Here is a 22,805-nt window from a genome sequence, read left to right as displayed (position 1 = left end):
AAGCAATACCCCACCCTTATGCAAATAGCAGACATGAATATGCATGACGCCTACACCAATGAGTTTACAAAATGGGTTTTGCCCCTCCACCCTCCCTGAAAGTAAGTGTGGTCCCACAGGGAGCAATGCTTGGTCCACTGTGATAAAATACATCAGCTTTACTCACGAGGCAGTTGACGTGGTGTAAAGAGACCTGTTGAATGGCAGACAAGATGGTGGCCATTGAGTACAATTGCGAAAAGATGACACAAAACGAAAGAAAGATTTGAAATCATGCGAGAGAGAAAAGAAATACAATTTTAGAAAACAGGTCAGTCTTTTCACAGAAATAAATGTGGGATACAGTTTTTAAGTACGCCTATAAAGTGTGAGATAGTAACTTTCGAAATTGGGAACCTAACCCACTCAAAGTTACAAGAGCTAAGCATTATCCTAACTCAATTAGCCTAAAAGTTAAAAACAGTTTTGAAAATGACAAATTATCCATGCCGGTATTTTTACTGCAAGGTTGCTGCCTAGTTTGGAAAAAACCTTGAAAAACTTGATGGGTTTCTGGAGAAATGTACACTGTAAATCCTTATTATTATTATTATTACTATTGTTATTATTATTATTATTATTAAGATGATGATGAACAGTAAACAAACCATATGGAGTACATTTATATTTTGTTTAGTCTTCAACCCAACTTCATTATTTGGCATTTGAAAAAAAAAAAAAAAAAAAATATGTTATCAACGCAGCCAAAGGTAATAAAACTCAAAATATGGTTTGCAATTTTGATCATTAACGTTAGTTTGTTTTTGTTTGTGACCCGATGTTTTCAGTTACGGTAAATTTAGTCCAGATCTGTATAATCCAACTGGGTTAAATGAGACCTACAATTCCCAACTAAAAATAAATCAATAATCCAGTAGTTCGATTATCAGTGAAATGATATAAGAAATCATATTCTTAATTCCTGATGCAAATTAATTTTCGTTGAAATGAACAATAACAAAAAAGACAGACAAAAGAAGTAAAGAATGTGTGTTTTGAGGTGTACTCACTCGTGGCAGTGTAAGGTCGAGACATACTAGACACAGCGACCTCATAGTCATAAACCTGAGTCTGTAACTCATCAACCCTCTGGAAGGCGTCCAACTTCAGAGAGCGTTCATGATCTAGACGACTCTTTATCTGGTGGGAGTCTTTGCGCGCCTTTTCCTGCGTGGTCTGGTAGAGGCGCATCGTACGGTCGTATTCTTCGCTTAGGATGCGTAGACGAAGCTCCTTGTCATCTATCTCATCCATCTAGAGGTAACGAGGGGTTTGAAACAAAATCCTGTTATTATTGTGAATTCTTTTTTACTCAACAGTGAACTGTGAGGTCGTCGTCTGTTTCTAGATTTGAATTGTTATCATAGTAGTTAATATGTATGTCTAGCCTAGTTTGCTGTTTTTGATTGTGAAACTGAATGTTTGATTTTGTAAGCATGTCATTTTGGTATTTGTGATACTACCGACCATGTTTTGTATTTTTAATCCGAAATAAATAAATAAATCAATCAACAAATATATAAATAAATAAATTTTTAATAAATAATGGATAATTTCTTTTAAATAAATAAACAAATACATATAAGCTTTGATTTCTGCTTACCATTCTCTCTAGGTTTGATACCCTTGCTGCCTCTAGCTGTCTAGCACTGCGAGCTTCTTGCTCCATCTTGTGTTGTCTCTCTTGCTTGATACGCATCTACAATTACAAAAACAATGAGCCGTTATCAAGTAACTTGCTTAATCTCATCAAACAAGACCATCCAGTATTGCCTTTCGGATTTCTAGTTTGTGGGTTTGTATATAGACCCCTTGTATAGACCTTTTCGCAAATACCCCTTGCACAAGCGCAAACTGTTGAATGAGGTGCATGCTGGTCTAGCTAGGGATCAAACTTGAGTGCTAGCTAGACCAGCATGCACCTCATTCCACGCCTACAGCGCCTGAACCAAGTGTTTGCAATAAGGTCTATGTGACATCACTAGCCCAAAAATGCACCCTCACTGAGGCCGATGGAGATATATCATTGGCTGAAAGTTGTGCGCTGCGCGTTTGACCTCAGCAAGGGTGGACAATGTAAGGGGTCTAGTTCAATAACAATATAAAATCCTCAAAATAATGGCCTGATTTGAAAATAAAATAAAAATTAATAGAGGAAATTTGAACAGAAAAAAGATTATTAAATTTGTTATACCCATACACACCTATGTGTGCTAGCACTGTATACTCAGTACTTTTTCAAGAAAATCACAGGCATATTAATCGGGTGGGATTCGAACCAACCGCATAAAATTTTGTTTCCTCTCAAAGATAGAAAAAAATTCACTTACCTCTTTATCAAGCTGTTTCTGTACCGTTTCACGCTCCTTATCAGACGTCGCCAACGCTTTACGTAGAGATACAAGTTGCTGTCTCAGTAGGATGACTTCCTCTTCTGCCATCATCTTAATTGTCAGATACTCCCTCTTGCATCGATCGACTTCATGACGAAGGCCATCCATCTAAAAAAAAGAGCAACGTACAAGGAAACTGTGCAACAATTTATTTATTTCCTCAAAACCTCCAAAAATGGATAAGATAAAAAGATTTATAAAAATTACATCATTTATACAGTATAAGGGACATAAACATACAAATAAACAAACAGGATAACCCTGACACTCTCGGACAATCCCTAGACCAAATTGGAAAAGTATGAAACAAAAGGATTGTCAGAACGATCTGAGTAGCCGACCGAGAGTATCAAGATCATCACATTCAAGAATCTGGTTACGAAACCAAACTGTTTTGACACTATCACAAATACCATGGTTGACGCAGTTTATATTACCTTAACAATTTTTATTGATTTATTTGGTTTTATTTAACCAGGGTAGCCCTATCAGTTATTAATGAACTGTTCTCCCGAACACTCAACCATCAGAACCCTCTAATCTGTTCACAACCGGACTTTCTCATTTGTTGCTCCCTGAATGTGGAACAACCTCCCAGCCGACCCATCAAAAATTGTAACTCTCTGCCATTTTTCAACAAATCTTTCTTAACACTTGTTTGTATCAGATGTAATACGTTGTAGTTTAGTTTAATTGGTTTGCTTTTTCAGTACTTTGATCTTTGAGCTTAACAAATGCTCTGTTGTATGTATGTTCTCCCTGGGCGCCCTGGCTACATACAATCGAAAGTATGGTACATAAGAGTAAAATAAAAAATAGTTCAAAATAATACCTAAAAGAAAACTTACAAAGCTAAGAAGTACATACTGGGAAAGGGGAAGCCTAAGAACAAAAAGCCTGAGGCATTGTTTCAAAAATTGCCAATTCGATTGAAATTAACAGATGTTTTCTATGGAGTTAACAAATTGTTATAAAATGCTAAATATTGTCTATCTACATTTTTCTGCCATAAAAAGTTCAAACTGACTTACCGTTCCTTGGTAGGTTTCTTTGATATTGGTTAGTCTCCAGTTTGTAAGTGACTTCATCTTCAGCAAGAGTCTGTTCATGTTGTTATTTGTGTGACGTAAATCTTGAAGCTCGAGAGCACGTCGCTGGTTCAGTGTAACACCAGACTCGTCTGATGGACAAAAGACAAGACGGAAATCTCATTAAAGTAGTAATTATTAGAGACTCACTCAGCAATTGTCCCCTCAATTGAAAGTGGTAGTCCCAACCGATTTCCTAGATCCCCAGGTGCTAGTTAATTTGGTAATGGTCACGGTAGGTTAACACAGAGCGGAGCTGTTCCTGTTGGACTTTTTAGCGACAAAGCAGCCGATTTCACGAAACCTTAGGATTGATCCTATCTCGAGTAAGGACGAGAAATCATCCTAACTTAGAATGGGTTCAATGCATCGTAGCGTCTATAGATACAGAACTTCACTAGTCATAAGTCAGTGTGGGAAGAGTTTGGTGGAATCGACGGCTGATAAGTTACCCTGGCTGCCTGCAAGTCTTCCCTGACCTCTTTCGTCATGTTAGTTTTACAGAGGACAGTTTACCATGTGTTAGTGCTGGGCGAATAGTGAAATTTTGTTATTCGGATACCGCTGGCCAACTATCCGAAATTAACCGGATATTCGAATAGTTTTTTTCGCCGCTAGAGGGCGCTATAAAAAAAATTAAAATAAAAAAATATTTAGAAAAAAAAAAATTTTTGTCGCTAGAGGGCGCTGTTCGTTCGTGAATGAGATCTTCTGGGCGGATTGATATTAGTTTTAGACAGTGTCACTCGGTTCATTCATAAAAATGACCGGATCTAATTTAAAGATGGCGATTTGCTTTTTCTTTTGATCGTGGACGACTCTACGTGAAGGAAAACTTTTGTAATCTTTGAACAAATTACGTCAGAAATGTCATTGTTTTGACTCTTCACGGAGGTGAGCATAGTTAAATACTTAATTTATGCTGTTTTATGCTGTCTTAATAGAAGTTTCATTAGGATTCAGACAAAACATTCATGTCAGTTGTCGCCCGACGTCCGCGGATATTCGGATATTAAAGAATATCCGGTTACTTGGTTGTAATTACAGAACTATCCGGTTTATAAATAGCTATTCGCGCCCTATGCGGATATCCGGTTAAGAAAAAAAAGGCATTCGCGGTTACGGATAGGAAAACCTATTCGCCATTAACCGGATATTCGAATTATTCGCCCAGGCCTACCATGTGTCCCCATTGGATTTAATTTTGTCACTCTACAGAAAAGTTGCGGTACTCTAACAAAAAAAAGTCCAATGGGAACATGGCTAAAGTCATCTCCGAAATTCTTAAATCTACTCAGTGACAATAAAGTATTAGTCGCAAGACAAGTTCTCAAAGAAAAAAATCTACACGGCTAAGTAGATAGATACATACATGTAAAGTCTTACCACAAACTGGATATACTTTTGCTTTGACATTCAGCTCAATATTGTAAGTAAGTTTTTTTCACAGAACTTTGGAAAGTACCATGTATAGAGTGCTAACACACATCGTTGTTCATCCCCCATGCAAACATAACATCTAATAAGCTCAATATTGTTTTATTTACTTACCTTTTTCGGCCGTTCTTGGGGTGAATTTTTTCATGGCTTCCATAGCTTCCTGCCTGACTTCACCAACGATGCCAAATGCTTCGTCATAAAGACGCACTCTGGAAAAATAACCAATAAAAACATCAAAGCAACTGCCAAACTATGGAACTCTAACCACAAGGTTTGGAAGACCACAAATAAACACATTTAGATAACTGCACATTTTGGGAACTTCGGCCCTACAAGACTAAGCCTACTGTATTGAAGACCACACCATGAGTGAAGGAACATTCTAAGTTCCATCATTAAAATACATCTTCTATCTTTAAGGACCCAGGGGTCAAGCTAGGACTAGTCCTAATCTACATGTATGACTAGTCCTAAGAGATATTAAAAACTTAAGCCTATTCCTAAGTTAGGGCGAGTACATGTAACTCATCCTGACTCGAGATAAGACTAGTCTTAACTCTTTGTGAAATCCACCCCAGTACAGTTAAACAATATTTAAATAACACCTAAAATATATTTAAATGACACCTAACAAATTAAACATGAATTTTAAAAAAGATTGCAAAAAAGAAAGTTATTGAAATAAGTACTACTATTTTTAAAATAAGACTTGTATAGAGACATACAGGTATTTAAAAGATAACATATCTTAATATGTTTCTGTCAGGAGATACAAAGACAAATATTGTTAAATTTGATTAATTAAAAGCACAAATATGAACAAATATTGTACAAAGTCTGCATACTGTAGGCCTAAACAAAACAAAGGTGACTAAATTAGGTTGAGACAAGCAATACAATGGTCACAAAATGAAATGACATCAAATTAATACATTATGTAAACACAGCAAATACAACTGCCTTTAGGAATGACAAATGAAGACAAAAAGGGCAAAACCTGTCAAAAGTAAAGATGAAGACAAGGTTGAGACAAGCAATACAATGTTCACAAAATGAAATAGCATTTCAAATAAATACATTATGTAAACTCAGCAAATACAACTGCCTTTAGGAATGACAAATGAAGACAAAAAGGGCAAAACCTGTCAAAAGCAAAGATGAGTAAACAAGGTTGAGACAAGCAATACAATGTTCATAAAATGAAATGACATAAAATTAATACATTATGTAAACTCAGCAAATACAACTGCCTTTAGGAATGACAAATGAAGACAAAAAGGGCAAAACCTGTCAAAAGCAAAGATGAGTAAACAAGGTTGAGACAAGCAATACAATGTTCATAAAATGAAATGACATAAAATTAATACATTATGTAAACTCAGCAAATACAACTGCCTTTAGGAATGACAAATGAAGACAAAAAGGGCAAAACCTGCGAAAAGCAAAGTTGAGTAAACAAGGTTGAGACAAGCAATACAATGTTCACAAAATGAAATGACATCAAATTAATACATTATGTAAACTCAGCAAATACAACTGCCTTTAGGAATGACAAATGAAGACAAAAAGGGCAAAACCTGTCAAAAGTAAAGATGAAGACAAGGTTGAGACAAGCAATACAATGTTCATAAAATGAAATAGCATATCAAATTAATACATTATGTACACACAGCAAATACAACTGCCTTTAGGAATGAAAAATGAAGACAAAAAAGGCAAAACCTGCGAAAAGCAAAGATGAGTAAACAAGGTTGAGACAAGCAATACAATGTTCATAAAATGAAATAGCATATCAAATTAATACATTATGTACACACAGCAAATACAACTGCCTTTAGGAATGAAAAATGAAGACAAAAAGGGCAAAACCTGCGAAAAGCAAAGATGAGTAAACAAGGTTGAGACAAGCAATACAATGTTCATAAAATGAAATAGCATATCAAATTAATACATTATGTACACACAGCAAATACAACTGCCTTTAGGAATGACAAATGAAGACAAAAAGGGCAAAACCTGCGAAAAGCAAAGATGAGTAAACAAGGTTGAGACAAGCAATACAATGTTCACAAAATGAAATGACATCAAATTAATACATTATGTAAACACAGCAAATACAACTGCCTTTAGGAATGACAAATGAAGACAAAAAGGGCAAAACCTGTCAAAAGCAAAGATGAGTAAACAAGGTTGAGACAACCAATACAATGTTCACAAAATGAAATGACATCAAATTAATACATTATGCAAACACAGCAAATACAACTGCCTTTAGGAATGACAAATGAAGACAAAAAGGGCAAAACCTGTCAAAAGTAAAGTTGAGTAAACAAGGTTGAGACAAGCAATACAATGTTCATAAAATGAAACAACAGCCCAAATTGACATATTATGCAAGTACAGCAAATACAACTGCCTTTAGGAATGACAAAAGGCAAAACCTGTCAAGAACAAAAGAGTCACACAAAAGAAAGTGCTTAAAATGCAGAGAAATATTACAAACATGTAAGCTGTAGCTGCCAGTCACACGGCCTCAATCAATGCAACGCAATGAATTGCGTCAATCCCTCTGCTTCAAAGTATATCAATTCCATTCAATTCAAATCAATTCAATTCAATGAGGTTTGTTAATAATATCGCAAAAATACACGGCAGAAGTTAAAATTCATTATTGTTAAAAATTACAAAAAGCAACAAAACACTGACTTAAAAAGGAGAAGGTGTGAAAAGCTGCAGGTTTTCTGACTTAAAAAGGAGACGTGAGAAAAGCTGTAGGCATAAATGCACAAATATTGATAAAGTTTTCCAACTTCCAAACCCCAAGTACATATCAATTAAACAGAATATTTACTAACTGTTAGAGATACTTGGTGGCTACCAGTACAGCTGAAGCTGGATCCCCACATCACCATACATCAAAATATAAGACATTCTTAGTAACGCCCTTAGCAATAGTCAAAGCTGAAGTCATCAAATCAGATTCAGCGTTAAAAGGATAACATTTTCAAACTTACCCAAACTCATCAAAGTTAAGCTTCATTGCAAATGCACCCTCAAAGAGTTTTTGGACGAGGGAGTCGTAGCCCTCCTTCAACCTCTCTCTGATGTCTCTCTCTTGAGTCAGTGACATCCCTCTCATTTCAGCAATTTTGGCTCGCAGAGCAGTGATTTCTGATGTGAAATAAGAAATAGAAATGTTTAATCAGTGGCTAATCCTACATAATACTAGAAAGTTGTGATTTAGTGGGGTGTCGTGGCTGAGCAGATAAAAGCACCGAACTAAATCTCTGGTGCTTCTGTTCAGCTGAGTGTGGGATCAAGTGCTGGTCGTGACACTGGTGTCGATGAGCAAAAAGCTTAACTATGATTGCTTGTCTCCACCCAGGGGTAACTAGGTACCTGTGAGGGTAGAGATGGTTCTTGTAATTGATTTAGCAGAGTAGCGGATATTTGTTGCACAGGCTGGAAATTCCCCAGGGAGCTGAGTTGGTTTAATGGCCCGGTGACGAGGGGTAGTATTGTTGGAAGTGTGGCACCCTTCGGGTGTGTAAAGCGCGATATAAAAAACGATTATTATTATTATTATTAAAAGAAAACAGTAAGTCACAGCATTACCTAGGATCAGCTCGTGGCTTCTATCAGCTAGTTGGCATTGGACGTCTACTAACGCTGACGCAGTTGCATCTTTACAAGCCTTCTTTAGATGCTGGATTTCCTGTAATATCAACATGTCATATTTAGTATTAATATTATTATTAATGGGTGAGGTTTGCAAGAGTGTCATGTGTAAATCTCTTGCGAGTAGTGTTGACAACTGAACGTTTAGATCAGTATGTTCTGATCGTCTTCATTTTTTTTTTTTAATTGGCAACTTCCTTCCTGATAAAGAAAACATAAAATGGGTTTAAAACAATATTGGAAACAAAATGTACCAATGTATGTTCAATAAACAATTCAACTTTTCTCAGTTTCATTCTCATCTCTCTGTGTTTCTACTTTCACACCTTTTGAACCAAAGAAGGTAACATTATTGGGGTCTTAACAGCATTAAACCATAGATTATACTCTCTTCCAATATATCCAAAAATTAAAAATGACCTACATGTAGGTTGTTAAACTACTCATTTTGCTTGATCGCATCACAAGTAATTTTTAAGCTCCACTACCACCAGTAGTTAAAGCCATTGGACCCTTTCGGTAAACAGTATTGTCCAAGGCCCACACTTCGTGTATCACAACTTATATATAAAACAACAAACCTGTGAAAATTTAGGCTCAATCGGTCATCGGAGTTGGGAGAAAACAACGGGAAAACCCACCCTTGTTTCCGCACGTTTCGCCGTGTCATGACATGTGTTTAAAATAAATCCGTAATTCTTGCTAACGAGAATTTATATTGTTTTACTGTTTTCTCAAAAAGTACAGCATTTCATGGAATAATACTTCAAGAGAAGTCTTTCACTATTACCTTCTATAAACCCTGTAAATTATTTGTAAATCTGTGAACCTTTATTTTTTTTCTGTACCGAAAGGGTCGAATGGCTTTAAGCATTCTCCAAAACACGAGCAGAGTATACGTTGAGACCACACCGGTTCTTTTCAGAGCCAACACTCTCTAAAAAGGAGACCTACACCTAGCTGTATCCACAAGTTTACTATTTATTTACAGTTGTTTCCTACGCTTCATATTTGGTGTCGATGTACGAACCTGTTCTCTCTGGTACAATAACTGATGATGTTGTCTCAGAAGGTTCTCATAGAACATGGAGTAATTTTCATAGTTGCTCCTCTCCCTTGTCATAATTGTAGTGGCCAGCGTGGACAAAGCTACGTTCAGCTGCTCATAAGTAAGTGTCAGCGTCTTATCCTGATCCTGATGGTCACCAACTTCCATCAGGTACCAGGCAAAATCCTCAGCGATCTGAGGCTTGGCAATTGTGAATCGCTCATTGATCACCTGGTATTTGGAAGACAATAAAAAATTAATAAAAAATATTCCATCTATTAAAATTGTTTATGTTTGTTTGTTAGTAAGGTTGTGCTTTCGAATCCTACCAAGCTAACTGCTGATTTCACAATGACTAATGTTAGCATTGTCGGCTAGTTATCACGTGGTGATCGGAAAAATAATCTTTTTAAACCAATACAAAAAATTTTGTTTTTGTTGAGAGTAAGGTTGTGGGTTCGAATCCTACCAATCCAACCGCTGATTTCACAACACCTAAAATAAGAAATTATTGACTAGTTACTGAATCATAGTTTCTTGATTTGGACAATTCACAATCATAGATGCTAAACCAATGTTTGTAAGAGGAAGATTGGCTTTGGTGCAGAGTCAAAAATGTTTAAAATACAAAATTAAAATATGCACTAAAACCACATGTAGGCTACACAATAACAATAGAGATTAGGTGCGCCTACATAACAAAGCTACTGCAGAAAAGTAGCAGTCCCCAAAGAAAATTACTATAGATGGATTGCAATACGCCTCCGACAGCCATTCTTGATGAATTAACAAGGGAACAGTGCATGTGCAGCTTGTACATGCCTGCACTTTTCCCTTGTCAATACATCAAAGATGGCGGTCGTTGACACGTACTGCAATCGATCTATTCAGGCTTTTGTCTGAATTCAGACTTTTTATGTTTGCCTGGTGAAGACATTCAGACGTTATTTTGTCCACATATAGCCGTCGATTTCACCAAACTCTTCATAACTTAGGAATCATCTTAGGACTTAGGACGGGTTCAGTTCCGTATCCAAGTACGTAGGACGAATTGAACCCATCCTAAGTTAGGACGAGTTACTCGTCCTAACTCGAGATTGGATTAATCCTAGCGTTTCGTGAAATCGGCCGCTGAGGCTATAAAAAGGTAGACATGCCATCATTTCAACATACCCTACAATTTGTATCCTAGTTTCAACCTTTTTTGTCAGGAATGACTCTCACCCCTGACATTTATTTATTCAATAAATAAATCATACTTGGATAGAAACTGTTGATCTATAAAACTCACCGGTTTCTTCCATAGGTCCGTAGGAAGATTCCCTTCTTCCCTCGATCTCTCCGCTAGCACCAAGGAGTGTTCCCTGGCTACTTTGCGTCTCAGCTCATAGATCATGTAATTCTCTAGGCTGTCTAGGAGTTTGACCAATTGCTTCGCTCTGATCTCCATCTCAGAGGCACCCTTGGGGGCTATGATGGGCTCAGAGTCCGATACCATACCTTCATAGCGATCAACCTGGTCATGACACAATCAAAGAGTTAAAAGAACATTACAGAATTGGCAAGATTTTTTTTTTTTTAAGATAACAGATTTACATAAAACTTATTGTCTTATGATGATGATAGTAGAAAACATCCCCTTGAAATGTTTCAGTCTGAAATGTCATATTTGATGAGAAATAAATAAAACCAACTTCGCTTATTACTTAGTGAGCGTTTTATTCATTTTTGTTTTGAATGGATGTCATGCAAAATATGTAATCGTCTTTTTTCAGACAAAGTGACCCAGATGGCCAATCGATCTTAAACTTTTTACAGGTAGTTTGTCATGTTATGTATATGGTGATTAACATAAAGTGCTTACACTGCCAGCAACTGTTTTGTCAGCAAAAAACAATTCTGTAATGTCCCTTTAAAGGAACACATTGCCTTGGATCGGTCGAGTTGGTCTTTGAAAACGTTTGTAACCATTTGTTATAAAATGCATATGTTGTAAAAGTAGAATACAATGATCCACACAAATATGCCTCGAAATTGCACGGTTTTCCTATTTACTCGTCGACTAACACGGTCGGCCATTTATGGGAGTCAAATTTTTTACTCCCATAAATGGCCGACTGTGTCAGTTCGCGCAGTAAAAGGAAAACCACGCAATTTCAAGGCAGCTTTGTGTGGATCATTGTATTCTACTTTTTAAACATCTTTCCAACCATATGCATTTAAAAAAAAAAACGGTTACAAGCGCTTTTTGAAGACCAATTAGACCGATCCAAGGCAACGTGTTCCTTTAACAGACACTGGTTATTTATAATTTTCCTAAATCCAGAATAACTTACCTCTCCATATCTCTTGGCAATAATCTTGATGACTGGGTACAGGATATCCGTCTTGTAAAGTTTGCTAAAAAAAAAAGGCAAAAAAAGTATAAACTTCAAAACACTTCGACTGGGGGTGTAAGGGTCTTGTCACACGAGGCAACTTTTGCAGGCAACTTGGAAGCAACCAACTGCAGTGCATACTACAGGACCACTTTGGTAGCACACGAGTCAATTTTAAAACATTGTCTTACGATCCACAAAGAAACATTTTAACATTTAAATTGGAATGCCTTATCTTCTTGGAGATTGCCTGGAACTGGTTGCCCGTAAATTGCCTCGTGTGACATGGCCCTACGGGTTATCAAATATTCACTGAAAATAAAAACCGATTATTATTATTGCTATTATTATTACATACACATCATAATTTACATTGGTAAGGACATTCTAGTATGTCTTAATAAGAAAAAGAACAAAAGTTTTTACAAATTAAATGGCGACAAAAACTACACTTGACTTACCAGAACTTCTTGTAGAGAGTGGGTGTTGCTATTTCTTCTACACCAAGCTTGCGTTGACCCCATTCTGCTTTGAAAACTTCAAGGCGTTTCCATAGCAACAGGAAATCTTTCAGCAATGAGTACGCTTTGACTGACTCTGTCGTCCTTGACAGCGACTTCTTCACCATGGCTGAAAATATTGAGAAATTTCACAATTATTTGGGGTTTAAAGGCAGTGGACACTATTGGTAATTACTCAAAATAATTGTTAGCATAAAACCTTTCTTGGTGACGAGTAATGGGGAGAGGTTGATGGTATAAAACATCGTGAGAAACGGCTCCCTCTGAAGTGCCATAGTTTTTGAGAAAGAAGTTATTTGTCAAAGACCAGTGTTCTCACTTGGTCAATCTCAACATATGCATAAAATAACAAACCTGTGAAAATTTGAGCTCAATCGGTCATCGAAGTTGCGAGATAATAATGAAAGAAAAAACACCCTTGTCACACGAAGTTGTGTGCTTTCTGATGTTTGATTTCAAGACCTCAAATTCTAAACTTGAGGTCTCGAAATCAAACTTGTGAAAAATTACTTCTTTCTCGAAAACTACGTTACTTCAGAGGGAGCTGTTTCTCACAATGTTTTATACTCTCCCCATTACTCGTAATCAAGAAAGGTGTTTTAATGATAAGTATTTTGAGTAATTACCAATAGTGTCCATTGCCTTTAAGCACCAAAAAAAGCTGCGTGTAAGCAAAACAAAACTACGTTAACCAGAGTCAGGTTAGCAGCCCAAAATACCATGTCAATTTGTGACTGGTATCCTGCTCATTATTGCTAGGCAATGATTTTTTAAGCAGTATTTTCTGCTTAAGCAACTTTACATCTCTTCATTGCCTGTCTCATCGTTGGCATGTGCAAAACAGTTTGATGCAAAACAAGATTTCAGGGTCCAATTATTTATGAAATTAGTAAATCACAGTATGGCTAGACTTTGTGTTGGACTGTTAGGCCTGTAAACTAGCGGAACAAGTTTTGGCATCGGCCTAGACCTAGTCCACACCTGCAATAGCCCTTATGCACATGACGTCATTTCAGTACGGCGCCCTCGCCTTGAGGTCAAAAGGAGGTTGTTCATTGGCCAATCTATGTGCCTTTCTATTGTTTCGTCACCGTTTGACCTCAAAGATGGCGGCTGGATGACGTCAATGCATAAGGTATATTCCTACAAAATGTGGGGGTTTTATGTTTTCTTTTTGTGAGTTCCATTAAAGTTTTGCCTGTCGGAAGTTTCACTGTGGCTTTTTTGCAGCTCTATGAAATTCGACCCTGTTTATTACAAGATCACAATGGACCTGAAGACCTACCATCTTTCCCCGATTCCTTCCCTCCGACACCACTGCCTGGTCGTGACGAGACTGACTTGACGCTAGCAGCACTGCGAGGTCGTGACCTCATGGGGCTCTTGACTTGACCAGTCACCTTAGGATTCTCCCCTTCGTCATCGCTATCGTCTGGTACCATACTAATGTCTTGCTGACCGCTCTGTAAGACGTCTTCCATGAGTAAAGAGACTCCTAAGATCTCACCGTGAGCAACATGTCTAAAGAGAGAAAAACAAGTCCAGTTTTCATAGCAGGAATGTGATTGGCTGCTGAGAAAAAAAAAACTGAACTCTAAGTGTTAAGTGCGAAAACATTTGAGCTTGAAAACTTGCGAGCACGATGACGCCAAATATTAACATTAATCTTTAGTTTTAAAAGCCCTACCCCGCAATCTGGGCATTATTGTACGGTTATATCTCCATTTCTTTGAGAATTTGATCTGGAAAAAACCCACTTGGAATTCCTCTTAAAAAAGAAGAAATCACATCCCTGTAATAGATGGAAATTTGTAGCGGGGATAAAGAGATTGCGCGATAGCTAGAGGCAGTTTGATTCCTTTATTTCAGCATCAGTTCTAATATAGCACTTTATCTACAGCTGTATAGGCGTCTCGAAGCACTTACGGTGGGTTTTTGAGACACATAAATGTTTACTATTTTTTTAACATATGAGACCCGTTTATCTAACCCTTAAACGGTTTTACAAGGTGCAGCGGCGTAACCTGCAGCCAACTATGTGAATGACATTTTGGCTGTTAACCTTATTCTGGTAAACATATTTTTTGTTTTGCCTAACTACTTCTTGCGCTTAATCAGCTCTTTTATAATAATATTAATAATAATAGTATTGGACATTTGTAACATGTCTAAAGTGCCAAATCTGTCAGACAGAAGCTCCTAATGATGGTACTTCTAGCTATATTTGACTGTTCATTTTGGTTTGACACCAAAGTGTGTAGCACTGTTTACTCAGTACTTACCTGAGTTCTGTGAAAAATCACAGGTAAATTACTTTGGTAAAATATTTGACTGAACAAGTGAGTTTACAGTTTGGTTTTGAAGTTGGAGAGAGTTTCTACTTGTCTGAGGGTTCCTGGGGACTGGATTGGGTGTAAGGATAATTTAATTCTGGTCCTTTACCTGTCTACATCTCTCAGTGCAGACATGCTGAGCTGCATGTTGTCTTCAATCTGCTGCCAGCGCAAGAATCGATGTGGAAACGGCCCTCGTCTGTGTGATATAAAAAAAACACAAGAATACTGGATCAGTTTGACTTGAAATAAGAGATGAAAAGTGCATCACTGTAGTCAACAAATGTATATTTACCGGCATATCTACTAGTACCATTCAGTGACAATACAATCCACACAGACAATATGTAGCGTACTAGGCTAAATCATTCGCCAAAACAATCTCTGCCCTTACAGGTACCCATTTACCCCCGAGTGGAGAGAAGCAACTAAAGGTGTCTTGCTCAGGGACACAAGTGTCACAACCAGGATTCGAACCCACACTCTGCTGAACAGAATCACCAGAGCTTGAGTTCAGTCCTCTTATCCGCTCGGCTACGACACCCCCAGCCGTCAATTTCACCAAACTCTTCCTAACTTAGGATTAATCTTAGGACTTAGGATGAGTTCAGTTCCGTATCCAAATACGTAGGACGCATCCTAAGTTAGGACGGGTTACTCGTCCTAACACGAGTTAGGATTAATCCGAGTGTTTCGTGAACTCGGCTGCTGGACCCTTAGGACTCACCTCCCAAGATGTGCCCTCCATGGGAAGATCTCACTAGCCTTCCAATCTCTGGGCTGCAAAGGCTCCGGTACCGGCAGGTAAGCATTGAAGAGGCTTGGGGTCTGGACGTTACTCAACCCAGTCAGGGAGAATATAATACTATCTGAGCTGCTTTGATAGGCAGCTAGGTTCCCCATGGAGAGGAAAGTCTCTCTCAGTGAGTGTCTCATGGTTGAATCATACTCTAAGAATAAGACGTCTCGTCTCAGACACAGGAAGTCAGCAACCTGATTTAGGAAGATTCAAACAAAACAAGAATAATTTTTTGAAAGGCTCTTATCTTTCAGAAGGACTCCAACCTTATCTTTCCATTCGCCAGTCTGTGCCCGTAATAACCAACATCTTTTAAAGAAACCCCAGGCCATGAACCTTGTGGAGTGAAAGATCATTTACTTCTGCTGCCCCTTCTTTATTGAACAATATGCCAGATCATTTTTATTTTTTTTCTCTGTTCAAAACTTCACTCAAGACTCACCTAATGAGGACTGCCCAACTTTCCCTTCTTCTGATGTGTCACTGCGCCATGAGCGTCTTAAGATGGGTACCAGCGCATGATAAAATGCCCATTTTTATTTTCAATAATATATTAAATGACACCCTGATTTAGTTTCATAAATACCAGAGACAGTTTATCCATTCTGATTGGGCGAGTGTTTAAACTTACATATGGCACTAAATTATGCATAACATAAACAATACATATCGGTACTCAACATTAAAAGCAATCAGCAGGGCACGTGTGTACAGCCAGTGAGTGTCAGTGCAATTTTGACCCTTTGCAGTACCGAGAATGAAAGAGTAGTGTCCAATTTCATACAGCTGATTACATTTCAAAAGTAAGCTAAGCACAACAAAATTATGCTTACCAGAATAAGGTTATCAGCCAAAATAATATGTCACTTGTAGTGTGTCTGGTATCCTGCTCATTTCTGCTTAGCAGAAATATGTTAAGCATTGTTGTCTGTGTAAGCAGCTCTATGAAATTGGGCCCTTGCAGGGTAGTGTTTTTAAGGTTTGTTCCTCCTACCTGTTGAGGATTAGTGGGATTATCCAAGTGGTTAATCTGCTTCTGAATCTCTCTAAGCTCAGCAGTGATCCCTTCAGTGCCTCCCCAGTCTGCCGTCACATATTCCATTTTGCGAGTCCCGAGTCTAGTCAAAGAAAACAACAAAATCCAATAAGTTGTTTTCTCATTTTTGAGACTTGCATAATACCGACCTGTCTATTGAGAGAGTTGCGATAAGGTAAAACCAGTTTCATTTGGTCGAGTCTTTGCTGGAAGCCATTTTTGCTCTGAAGCACAGCCCAATGCGCATTCTAGTCTGTTATCCTATGTGTATACATGCATTTTTAGAAGGGGAAAAATTGGCTGACAATCACATGATAATAATAATATCGAAGTCTTATATAGCGCACGTATCAAACAAGGTACTCAAGGCACTGAGTATATACAAACTTTCAGAAAGATAGGTTATTGCAGTGATGAATTTTGAGACCCAATTATTTAGCACCTTATAAGGGTTTACAAGGCTCTACGGCGCATACAGCAGCCACAGCCAGGAACACAGACGCGATACCCTTCTCTTTTCGAAAAGTGCGTTGGGTTCTCTTACATGCATTACACAACACATGGGACCACAGCTTTATGTCCCATCCAACTGACGAAGCAATGGCTAAGTGTCTTGCTTAAGGACACAAGTGTCACAGCTGGGGATTCGAACCCACCCTCTTCTGATCAAAAACACCAGAGCTTGAATTTGGTGCTCTTAACCGCTCGGCCACGACACTTCCACATATCGCATTTGCTCTCAATGCACAGCTCTGGCACAGTCTATCGGAAATTAAGAATAGTAACTTTTTGAGATGTAACTTTTGAGATAAAGCCGACAGAAAATCCTTCATAAAAAAAAGAAACTTTGAACAGACCTTGCATGCGAGCAGCCCAGCTTGGAGTGTGCACAGAGATACTGCAGCATATCATGAAGTGATCCGATGATTCGCAAGCACTGGGTAAGCGCCCTCACACAGGTGTCTTCGTCCAGGGTCTTGAACATGTGGAGTACCTCGGTGTGATGGGGCAGGAACCACAGGTTGAGGAACGTAGTACCGTCCGGCGATAGAAGACGTCTTGGACGTTTCTTAAGTTCTCTGAGGATCATAAATAAGAAGTTGGTTTATGGTTAACCTGTCACCGAGGCTCAATGCACGCTGTGACTACTCTGGGCCCAATTTCTTAGAGCTACTTGAGCAGAAAATATTGCTTTCAAACAATTGTCAACTAAGCAGAATCAGGCAGGATACGCGCTCTGATCTGAATCTTCTGGAATCCTAAAGAAATTTTCAGATTGGAAACACCAAACTCAGCAGGTTTGATTTGGCTATAGTACTGTACCAACTTATTGAATAGCGATTAGAAGAGGACTTGTTAATTATGTGACATGAAGGCACTGGACACCTTTGGTAATTGTCAAAGACCAGTAACACTTGGTGTTTTCCAGCATTATACAATTGTTGCACGCTATGACAAGGTCCATGGCGTTTTGTACACCCGAGGGGGAAGATGGCACCCGAGGCAAAGCCGAGGGTGCCATTTTCCCCCGAGGGTGTACAAAACCCATGGACACCAAATCACAGCGTGCAACAATTGTATTGTTATACCTTGGTAACATGATTATTCCTCTTCTCAAAGTTATGTTGTTATCTTTAAACATTATAACAACGAAGTATGCATAGTTTAGTAGCAGACGAACAGTTGTTCAAATAAGAAACTATTCTTCACTGTTCCCTCGAACCCGCTGCCGTTTCGTACTTAACGCTGGAAATCGACCAACCGGGGAACGATCGAGTTGATGTACACTGGTTAACATCACTCATGTTACCCGCCGCGCTGTGCAGCAGCCATGGTACAGGCATATTTGTTGCACAGCACGTGATTGGTTCTCGACCAATCAAACTTCACAGTTAGTTAACGAGGTATAACCATATAAAATAACAACTCTGTGAAAATTTGGACTTATTAGTCATCGAAGTTGGGAGAGAATAACTAAAGAAGGAAAAAACCCTTCTTGCACAAACTTGTGTTTTTTGTTTTGTTCGAGAAAAAACTTTTGCATAAAAAAATGAACACAAAAAAGCATTAAAATAACATCAACAACAAAAAAGTCATTGCCAGATCTAATTTTGTTTATTTCTTTTACCTTGGATTGGTTTCTAATCCTTTCTTGTCATCCATCGGTGTTTTCTTCTCGTTGGCTAAGCCAATGACAAAGTTACCGTTGCGTATAGTAGGGAAGTTCTCTAGTAGTGACATCATATTGTTCAAGTAAGCGATGATCTGACCTCGCAAAGAGTACTGGGTCATCCGACGCATAAAACGACGACAGAAATCAGCGATAAGATTTCTATGGATTTACAATACACAATAGTAATAATAATAACAATAATATTAATAATAATAATAATAATAATAATTTTTTGCATTTCTTTTGCGCCTTCGACATCCTCAGATGGAGATGGCACAAAAATTCCATAACAGTTACAGCAAATTACAAACAATACAAATTACATAAAAAGTCGCAGACTGGACACAGTCCATACAAATTTGGATATGAGTGTTAAAGCTACAAAGTCCAATACAAAAGTCCATATAATTTACACTAGTAAGTAATTTACAAAGTATACACGTACCTCTGGTCTTTAGAACCATTTGATTCTTTGTTCTATATAAATGTATATGTTGGACGCGATCGGTCAATCTGCGCGATTCGCGCTGCTCTATTGAAAGATCTATTGGTCGCGCGCCCAGCGATCGGTCGATCACACAACAAACGGTCGATCACGCAACAAGCGGTTGTTATGTCCAAACTGAAAACTGCCAGGTAGATTTTCTTCAGATAAATGTCTTGCCTTTATGCTCTACTACCGCAGAATTTGGGAGACTTCTCAGTGTTTGAAAAAAATTTCCTGCTTTTTTTCTACTACCTGGGGATGGGAGATAGAAAATAAGCAAGGACTACTACTTTAGCTCTAAGTATTTATTAACTTCACAAACATGGAGTGAGTTCTTTTTTGGTCTCAACGTTTTGACTAGCTTGCTACTATAGTCATCGCCAGAATGGTTGATAACTTATGGCAACACAACATGGATCTTTATTTGATGAAAACCAGTTGAGCGAGAGGATGTCTTCAGCCGATGCCTTCTCGGGAAACTCTGATGGTCGTCTTCCACGCATCCTGGTCCAGCATCAGCGTCCTAAGCTCAGATGTTTTCCTGTTGTGTTGTGTCCTCATATTCAGCTGGTCTACAAATGAAGTTCTTCTCCTGCCCTTATTCCTAATTCCGTCAATGGGTTCCCAGAGACCACTAACATTAACAATGAGCTATTTACCGTTTGAGTTTCTCGACCTCTTCTGGATTCTTCATGATTGTACCTAGACCAGCTTTCTTAGTCAAGTAAGCATTCAGCATCACATCCCGTGATGGCGTCTACAATGGGAAAACAAATTAATACCGCATTAGACAAACTATGACCAGGGCCTAATCCAATAGAGCTGCTTTGTGGACAATTTGTGCTTCCTCCCTCTTATTGCCATGAAAGAGTGTCAAGGCCGAGTGGTTAAGAGCATCGAATTCAAGTTCTGGTGCTAAGTCACCGGAGTGTGGGTTGGAATCCCGGTCGTTACACTTGTGTCCTTGAGCAAGATACTTTACTATAATTGCTTCTATTCACCCAGGGGTATAAATGGGTACCTGCGAGGGTCGAGGTTGGTATTATGAATGAAAAGCTTTCAGAGCGCCACGGCAGCTTGGGGCTGTATACTCCCTAATGGGAACTGAGAAAGATTAAAGGGATGTTATTGGCCCAATGACCAGGAGACTAATGTAAAGCGCATTGATACGGTTTATTGTGAAATGCGCTATATAAGAATTTGTTATAATTATAAATGAATTCGTGAAAATCACAGAGAAATGTATTCAGGAGAGTGGCCTATACATGTATCTGTTGTACATGCTAAAATACATGACACAAATTATTTTAATGAAATCGTTTTACTAATTTCTAAAATTTCTGCACCCAGCAATTAATATTTTAAGAGAAGCTTTTTACTATCATAATCTTTAAGTTATGTAAGTTTAGTGCTAGACGTTTGTGTTTTGTCCTGTACAAAAAAGTAACCCAACCTTTTAAACACAAATGGCGAGGTAATACTAATAGAGGCTTCTTATATAGCGTGCACATTCATCACTCAATGACGCTCAAGGACCTTTAACATACAGTATTTTCCTGCAAGGCATGTGGGACTACAATGGGCCATATTTTTGGCCGGGTGTGGGCGCTCTCAATCACTTCTGGGGGTATATTCATTCATACTCCAAACAGTTATTAAATCTTGGAGCATATTAACATAGACATCTAATCCATCATGGACAATAAGACTCTTAAAGCAAATAAAAACTACGGCGCAACAAAAGTGACAGAACGCCTATTGAAACTGTGCACGACAAATCGCGTATACCTCGGAAGTGATGAACATATACTTGAGCGCCCTCACACAGTCAATAATATGGCCCATTGAATTATGAGACTTACAACTTTAACATAGCACCATGTTATGCTGTGGCGCAATTTGCTGCCAATTAGTACCAATGATTTAAACCATATGATGAGGTACCTTTTCTAGCTGCAGAGAAACAAACGATTCTGGTGATCTCTTGTGGCTCTCCATGGATGACTTGAGCTTAGCAGCAAAGATAACGGAGGCAGTGGTTGCCATTGGATTAGCACTCTGGGTAGTAAGTACAGAACTCCTCTCGCTGCGAGAGTCCGTCGTTGGGGACTTCCTCCCGCTGATAAAGGAAGATAGTGATATTATGGTATAAAGTTCACAAAGTCCTGCAATAGTGCTTTGAAGAACTGGCAATGCTATCCCAGATAAAAGAAGGTATTCAATTCAATTTTTCCAATTCAAGAATACATTTGTTTTCATACTCTCATAAAAGAATAACAACAGTTACATGTTTTACGGAGTAAAGCAAAACATTTCTTTAAGAGTAAACATGAATAAATAAATAGAGTATGGGGCCAATTTGGTGAGAATAAGCTTGTAAAAAAACAGCCAGACAGACAAGAAAACGAGACAACCAGACAGACAGACAGACAGACAGAGAGACAAAAAGGACAGATGAACCTAATACACGACACAACGAATTCGTAATAGAAGCGACAAGATGGCAGAACAGTTTAAACTGAAAATAAATAAGACAAAGTATAAAGACATTTTAAGATACATGTATGATGGATGTGCACAATACTATGACACTATTTGGTTTGGGGTAAATTAGTCTGATACACCAAAACCAACAGTGCACTCCTATAATATCCACCATACCTAAAAAAAAAAGCTTACTATCAATTTTAGTAAAGCTCACAAAGTCTTGCAAGTGTAAGTTTTTGGAGAACCGTCATTGCTAGCCCAGTACAAAAGGAAAGTTTTGTCTCAGTTTTGATAATAATTTTTTTATAAGTGACCTGTAAGCCTGAAAATACCTGTGTACAGAAGATGATGAACACAGCCCACAGTTTTACTTATGTAAAGTAAAAAAAAAGTACACTTTTAAGAGAAAGTGTTCAATCCAGTCTTTTCTGGCATAGCTGTCAGCAGTTAACCTCGACTTGGGCTCCAGCTCCAAGCGCCCTCTGATGTTCGAACCACCACCTCGTGCACTCACTGTTCATGCTGCTCCAAAAATGGGCAAGCCTGATAAAGGCCAGTTCATACTTGCAGCCTTTTCACTGTGAAAAGCAGTGCGCGGCACCCAAGCCGGACATAGAGTCAAATTTGAGCGTAGGAACTTTATATTTTTATAATTGTTATTGAGCCAGCATCTTCTCTACATACCTTGCTTTTGGGCCGTCGTCTTGACCATCTTCCTTAAAGAAGGAGCACACACTACTCTGTTGTACAGCAGCAAGCAAGGCATTCTTATGGATGACCTGGGCCATTAGAATTACCTGTAGGTTATCTAGAGCAGTTCCTTTCATCATCTAGAAACACACACAACAATAACTAATTATGCAAATATTTCTCTTACTGTAGAATATTCATTTAGGTTTTACCCA

The 22,805-nt window shown here is 38.3% G+C and overlaps 1 protein-coding gene across 3 annotated transcripts in view; it reads right to left on the bottom strand.

Moving 5' to 3' along the window:
* Nucleotides 1-22,805, bottom strand: part of LOC139954108 (uncharacterized) — a 56,238-nt gene that overhangs the window by 6,767 nt on the left and 26,666 nt on the right. For 2 of the 3 annotated variants that reach the window (XM_071953766.1, XM_071953769.1), the window contains exons 27-47: nt 22,585-22,730; nt 21,358-21,532; nt 20,073-20,170; nt 18,882-19,085; nt 17,611-17,832; nt 16,712-16,835; nt 15,646-15,911; nt 15,028-15,117; nt 13,871-14,106; nt 12,526-12,694; nt 12,023-12,086; nt 10,978-11,202; nt 9,669-9,917; nt 8,576-8,675; nt 7,975-8,131; nt 5,072-5,169; nt 3,464-3,612; nt 2,370-2,540; nt 1,643-1,738; nt 1,050-1,293; nt 167-193 (exon numbers count right to left, since the gene is read on the bottom strand). In XM_071953766.1, the coding sequence (XP_071809867.1) occupies nt 167-193; nt 1,050-1,293; nt 1,643-1,738; nt 2,370-2,540; nt 3,464-3,612; nt 5,072-5,169; nt 7,975-8,131; nt 8,576-8,675; nt 9,669-9,917; nt 10,978-11,202; nt 12,023-12,086; nt 12,526-12,694; nt 13,871-14,106; nt 15,028-15,117; nt 15,646-15,911; nt 16,712-16,835; nt 17,611-17,832; nt 18,882-19,085; nt 20,073-20,170; nt 21,358-21,532; nt 22,585-22,730 (3,310 nt within the window). The remainder of the gene's footprint in view (nt 1-166; nt 194-1,049; nt 1,294-1,642; nt 1,739-2,369; nt 2,541-3,463; nt 3,613-5,071; nt 5,170-7,974; nt 8,132-8,575; nt 8,676-9,668; nt 9,918-10,977; nt 11,203-12,022; nt 12,087-12,525; nt 12,695-13,870; nt 14,107-15,027; nt 15,118-15,645; nt 15,912-16,711; nt 16,836-17,610; nt 17,833-18,881; nt 19,086-20,072; nt 20,171-21,357; nt 21,533-22,584; nt 22,731-22,805) is intronic. The other variant, XM_071953767.1, reaches the window with a different exon arrangement.

This window comes from Asterias amurensis, chromosome 2, assembly GCF_032118995.1.
Source record: "Asterias amurensis chromosome 2, ASM3211899v1".
In the NCBI taxonomy this organism is placed as follows: Eukaryota; Metazoa; Echinodermata; class Asteroidea; order Forcipulatida; family Asteriidae; genus Asterias; species Asterias amurensis.
Note: the sequence above shows the minus strand (reverse complement) of the source record. Positions and strands in the feature narration are given on the sequence as shown.